The sequence below is a fragment of the Denticeps clupeoides genome, chromosome 7, assembly GCF_900700375.1.
Source record: "Denticeps clupeoides chromosome 7, fDenClu1.1, whole genome shotgun sequence".
Taxonomy (NCBI): domain Eukaryota; kingdom Metazoa; phylum Chordata; class Actinopteri; order Clupeiformes; family Denticipitidae; genus Denticeps; species Denticeps clupeoides.
This window is the reverse complement of record NC_041713.1, coordinates 1,744,008-1,750,035: the sequence shown is the minus strand read 5'-3', so window position 1 is coordinate 1,750,035 and position 6,028 is coordinate 1,744,008. Positions and strand designations below refer to the sequence as shown.

The 6,028-nt window shown below is 47.4% G+C and overlaps 1 protein-coding gene across 2 annotated transcripts; it reads left to right on the top strand.

The window, feature by feature from the left end:
* Nucleotides 1-601: 601 nt before the first annotated feature.
* On the top strand, nt 602-4,565 carry LOC114794530 (mitochondrial glycine transporter A-like). Of its 2 annotated transcripts, XM_028987146.1 has the most exons (8): nt 602-677; nt 1,221-1,281; nt 1,738-1,862; nt 2,291-2,375; nt 2,454-2,633; nt 2,714-2,882; nt 3,877-4,043; nt 4,124-4,259. In XM_028987146.1, exons 2-8 carry the CDS (start codon nt 1,267-1,269, stop codon nt 4,244-4,246), a joined length of 864 nt encoding a protein of 287 aa, XP_028842979.1. In that variant the 5' UTR covers nt 602-677; nt 1,221-1,266; the 3' UTR covers nt 4,247-4,259. The 2 variants fall into 2 exon arrangements, with proteins under 2 accessions (XP_028842979.1, XP_028842980.1); XM_028987147.1 differs by lacking the exon at nt 602-677 and having other exon boundaries at nt 711-1,281; nt 4,124-4,565.
* Nucleotides 4,566-6,028: the final 1,463 nt, after the last annotated feature.

Sequence of the window (6,028 nt, the reverse complement as noted above, 5' to 3'; positions counted from 1 at the left end):
TGTCTTGGATTTTATTGTGTGTCTGTGCTTCACAGTGGAATTTTATTTATTTTTTTTACTTTTTATTCTATGAGTGAGTGGGATATTCATGAATATAGAATAAGTTTATATGATAATAGAATATTAGTCTTGTGTGCATGAATAAAAAAAAAAATGAATATAGAATGATTATATAGAATATAGATATATTAGTCTGAGGGAACGGGATGTTTATGAATAAAGAATATGATTATATGAATATAGAATATTAGTTTGAGTGAGCGTGATGTTTATAAATATAAACATCACTACTACCATGGGTGGTAGTAGCCTAGTGGGTAACACACTCGCCTATGAACCAGAAGACCCAGGTTCAAACCCCACTTACAACTGATAAATGCTCTAAATGTAAATGAATATAGAATATTAGTCTGAGTGAGCGTGATGTTTATGAATATAGAATATTAGTCTGTGAGTCAGCAGGATGTTTATGAATATGATTCTATGAATATAGAATATTAGCCTGTTAATGAATATAGAACATAGAATATGATCATATGAACATGTGAGCAGCAGGGGGCGCTCTGCTCGCTTGTTAGTGGGTCGGTGGCGAGTTGGAACTGGTTTGGTTCGGAGCGCCGCTGCTGGTCCCAGTTTCCTCTGTGCGGTTCCCAGTGGAGACGCAGCGTCACAGCACAGTAAGTAACCAAAAAAACAGGTAACCTAGTAACCAAGTGACCAAAAAACAAGTAACCAAAAAAACAGGTAACCTAGTAACCAAGTAACCAAAAAACAAGTAACCAAAAAAACAGGTAACCTAGTAACCATCTGGGATATTAAAGTCGCGCTACGTGCACGACTGGTTTAACATGCAGGATTTTTTCTTCGATATGAACATTTTTGCACGGTTATGATGCGACCGGGTCTTAATACACTCGTGGAAGAATTTTAGGAATTAAGTTTGATTATTGTTAATTGGATATTTCGTTGTAGTTAAATTTTTTGTATTATTTGATTGATGACAATAATGTTTTTTGTTTTTTTACCGAACTTCAACTTTTACCAATAAACAACGGTTTTTTAAGTTGTTGTAAATGTGTTTTGCTGGTGTGTTACTATGGGAGTTTGTAAAAGTAAAATCGTATGTAACCTTTAGATGTGACGCTATGTGCGTGACGTCAGTGCGTCACGTGGTGCGTCTGTAGAGCAGGAGACTCATTTCAAACCTTGTCTGGAATTAGGCACGGACGGCGTGTTGCTCTCCTGCATCCTACGTTCTGAAGCGCCATGGAGCTCTCTCTGGTGAGTGTGAGTGTGTGTGTGTGTGTGTATATATATATATATATCGTGGGTCGTTTTCATCTCTTTATGCGTTTCCTCATTACATTTCTATTGGGCGTGATGAGTGTGTCGCGTTCACATCTGTGCCGTCTCACCCACCACCGCCTTCATCTGCCCCTGAGCTGCTCGTGCAGCCTCGTTCCACCTTAAAAAGTCGAGGGAAAGTCGTGGCGAGCCCCCGCGCCGCACGCCGTCCCATTGGTCCGCTGGGAGTCGTGGCCAAGTCGGCCGTTGCTGCAGGTCCGCGGGAGGGAGGGGCGAGCAGAGCCGCACCTCTGGGTTTAAGTCCGTTCAGACCCAGACCTCCTGGCTGCCTTCTCCAAACACTCGTACCTGCGTGCGGTAAAATAACTCGCATTAAAGTGAAGATGCGTGTGACGTGCCGCCGTGGAACGTTTGTCGTGTCTGTTGCTGCAGGCCCATCCTGCCGTAAAGGCCTTCATGTGTGGCTCGCTGAGTGGAACCTGCTCCACGTTGCTCTTCCAGCCGCTGGACGTGGTGAAGACCCGGCTGCAGACCCTCCAGGGCGGAGCACATCCGGGGTGAGTGAGCTGACCTTTGACCTGCATTAGATAAGGCCCCGGAAATTCCTCTCCATGTTTGCATGTTATGTTGAAAATAGTAAAAAATTGTTTCCCACCCGTTTTCCTTCAGCTGAGTCCCGTGTGTGTGTGTGTGTGTCTGTCTGTCTGTCTGTCTGTCTGTGTGTGTGTGTGTGTCTGTCTGTCTGTCTGTCTGTGTGTGTGTCTGTCTGTCTGTCTGTGTGTGTGTGTGTCTGTGTCTGTCTGTCTGTGTGTGTGTGTCTGTCTGTGTGTGTGTGTCTGTCTGTCTGTCTGTCTGTGTGTGTGTGTCTGTCTGTGTGTCTGTCTGTGTGTGTGTGTGTGTGTGTGTTTTACAAGTTTTAATGAGAAGCAGGTGGTTTAAATGAGTATCTGTGAGATTGGTTTTCATGGTTCGCTTTTCCTCTCAGCTCTGGCAGGGTCGGCATGGTGACGGTGATCTTAAGCGTTGTGAGGACTGAGAAGCTGCTGGGCCTGTGGAAAGGAGTCTCACCGGTGAGTGTGCATGAACACACACACACACACACACACAGGCCGATGTAAAATCCTGACCTGGATCCTGCGTTCCTGCAGTCGTTTGCTCGCACCATCCCAGGCGTGGGGATCTACTTCAGCTCCTACTTCTCCATGAAGCAGCGCTTCTTTCCGGACCGGCCACCCGGGGCCCTGGAGGCCGTGCTCCTGGGGGCGGGGTCCCGGACCGTGGCCGGCGTCTGCATGCTGCCCGTCACGGTCATCAAAACGCGCTTCGAGGTGGGTCTCCTGTCTGTCCACGTCTGTGTGGACACCGCGTCACTTTGTCCTGATCACCGCGGCGCGTTCTTCTGCTGCAGAGCGGCAGGTATAACTACGGCGGCGTGCTGGCAGCGTTGCGCAGCGTGTGCCAGACTGAGGGCCCGTGGGCGCTGTTCTCCGGGCTGGCGGCCACCCTCCTCCGGGACGTGCCGTTCTCCGGCCTCTACGTCATGTTCTACACCGAGGCCAAGGGTGCGATGCCGCAGGGTAAGATGCTCCATCCAACATTTACTGCGTTTACCCCTTATCCCGAGCGCCTTACAGTCAGTAGTGACAGGGACAGTCCCCCCCTGGAGACCCCTGGAGGGCTCAGTGCTCAGCGACACCATGGTAGTAAGGGGGGTTAGAACCTGGGACTTTGTGTTTGGAAACACAACACACTCTAGATATTACACAAGAAATCAAAATCTAAAACCCTCACCGCCCATAAGATTCCGGGCAGCTGAGCGTCTCAGAAGACGCTCGGTTAAAAGGTCCCCTGACATGCCTTCTTCAGACGTGACTTTGTGAGATGATTTAACATTAATACGAGTTCCTCCAGCCTGTCTATGGTCCTGCAGGGGCTAGAAATGGCAATTGATGTAACGAGTGTTCTGCTTCACCATCCAGAGAGCAGCAGCTCAGACGGACGGATCTGGAATTCGTCCCCCTATGACGTCATAAGGGGAAAGGTTACCTCCCGTTGCTTTTCCCGCCCCGCCCCTAACACATTATTTCCACCGACCGTCATGGCTTCCAAACGTGTGAAGCATCACGGTTGCTCGATGATTGGATGTAAAAATGAGCACAAATGTATTTTTTTTTTTAGTTCAGTCACATGAGACTCTGAAGAACCAGCGGGTTCATTTTATTTTTTCTGGAAAAACGGCGACACGACTTCCTGTCTGGGCCGGACATTGTGGTTGGTCAACGGTGTTGATGACATTTCCATCAACTCCTATTGGCCGCTCTCCTCCTCGTCCCGCCTCTCTCCTCCTCATTAGCATTTAAAGCTACAGACGGTAAAACGGCGCGTCCTGGGAAATCTCATTGTGGGACTGGATCAAAGTGGCTGGAATTCTGCACCAAGAGACCTCAGATAGAGAATTAGGGAACCAACAAGACTTAAATAAAGTTTACAAAATCAGCATGTCAAGGGACCTTTAAAATAAAGACGGAATGTTCAGGGAAAATCTGATCTTTGCCATATTTTCTCGTTTAGAGATACACTCGTCCCCCTACGCCCCCATGGGTAATTTTACCTGTGGCATGATGGCGGGCATTTTGGCCTCACTGGTGACCCAGCCTGCAGACGTGGTCAAAACCCACGTCCAGATCAGCCCCCAGCGCTTCAGAAGGACGGCGGACGCGGTGCGTTACGTCTACACGGTACGTAAGAAGCCAAGAGGACGTTTTCAGAATTAAACACCCAAGTTAGGAATTAAACACGACCGTCTCCGTCCCTGCAGGAACACGGGGTGAGCGGGTTCTTCCGGGGCGCGGTCCCCCGTTCCCTGCGGAGGACCATGATGGCTGCCATGGCCTGGACGCTGTACGAGAGACTGATGGCCCAGTTGGGCCTGAAGTCCTGAGAAGTGTTTGAAGGACAATGTCCAGCGAGACGACTGAGCTGTGCAGCAGAAGAAGGATCTCCTGAGTTCTTGCTAAATGGCTGACGTGCAGAAAAGGCTTCTGGGTACAGCACGGTTTTTACCAGCCTGATGAAGTAATTCGGTGAACTTTTTTACACGCCTGTTCCTCCCTCAGAAACTGTTGTGCTCCAGCGTTCATCAGAACCTGGACCATGCAGCAGAACCTGAGAACCGCACATTCCTTCAAGATTGTTTTTATATTTATAATTTTTATAATTTTACACGCTTTTGAACATTGAAAATAAAGGACGTTACTGCACTAATGGTCTTGTTTTTTTTTTTATCGGGGAGGTCATGGTGGGAGATCCTGCTCGGGGATCTTTGTACCGTCGCCGGAACGTCAAGTGCAGCGCATGACAGTGATTAGACACGAACTGTAATTACATCAGTTCTAGCAAATCATTTGTAGCCCAGAGGGTATCTAACCCTGGACCGGGTTCGGTTCATCAGGGAACCAGCGCAACGCTCCGTACGTTTCATCCCGATCCATCAAATATCCCAAGCTGTTGAGACAGATAAATCAACAAGAATATGGGAATGAACAGTGATCTAATTACATTTACGGCATTTATCAGACACCCTTATCCAGAGGATCTTACAATCAGTAGTTACAGGGACGGTCCCCCCTGGAGACACTCAGGGACACAATGGTTCTGGGTCATAGGCGAGCGTGTTACCCCACTAGGCTACTAACACCCTAAAATCATCATTAAATAATGAACCTTGTTTTAGGTGACAGGAAGGATGTCACCGTGTCGTTTTTCAGAAGTGTTGTATGTGGAACGGCAGCTACGTGACGTACAGAGTAGACAGCAGAGTCGTGGCGAAACGCAGGACGCTGAAATCAGAGAGGAATGCCGTGAATGTGCAAGAATTCGTTCTGGAATTACTGTGCACGGAATAAACACCACGGCCACGTATGTAAAGCAGGTCATTTAGAAAACTTCATTTTTCCATGATAAATATATAAAAGACCCCCCCCCATTTAAAGTTAAAAACTTGCCTCACAGTTTGTTCTCTGTTAAATTGTCAAAGTCACTAAGTACATATTGTGGTACCTTAACCTAGAACATTATCTCTGAGCAAACAGAGTTGCGACACAGAACAGTCTTTAACCTCGAAGTCAGCGTCTCTGCATTGTCTTAATATGGTCTTTATCTTAATATGGTCGCTCCATTCCGTTGTCTTAATATGGGCCCTGTCCGACAGCGTCCCCTCCGTCCCCAAACCAGAGTCCCAAGAGCCATCTAGTGGCAGGAAATTACATGCATGAGACAAAACAACCAACATATCAACAATTTTCATATGCAGTGTCATATAATTACATTCACAGTTCACCACACAGGGAGGAAATATTTCATTTCAGCTCATTTAAACAGCAACAGCTGCAACCGGATATCAAATGAACGTGAAGTGACTGCCATTGTGAAGCACGGCTCACTGTGACACGACAAAATGTGTCCTCTGCATCACCCTTAGTGAGCAGTGGGCTGCCATGACAGGCCCCAACGTTAAAAGTATTAACAGCAGAACGTAGAAAAGAAGCATTTGAACAGAGAGAGTGTGCAGTTTTATGAATAAAGCCATGAGCAGACTCTGAGAGGCAGAGATGGCCTTCACATTACAGGCCAGTCGGCAGCAAGATCCGCCACCAGCTGCTTCTTTTCAGTAAAACTTTACTTTCCTTTATTTTACCAAAGCGACTTACAAGAGGACGACACC

What these genes read in the sequence shown, in the direction of transcription:
- LOC114794530 (XM_028987147.1), top strand. An exon ending in TGTGGAAAGGAGTCTCACCG is followed by an intron (nt 2,376 to 2,453) that starts GTGAGTGTGCAT and finishes GCGTTCCTGCAG; the next exon opens with TCGTTTGCTCGCACCATCCC. An exon ending in CGGTGCGTTACGTCTACACG is followed by an intron (nt 4,044 to 4,123) that starts GTACGTAAGAAG and finishes CCGTCCCTGCAG; the next exon opens with GAACACGGGGTGAGCGGGTT.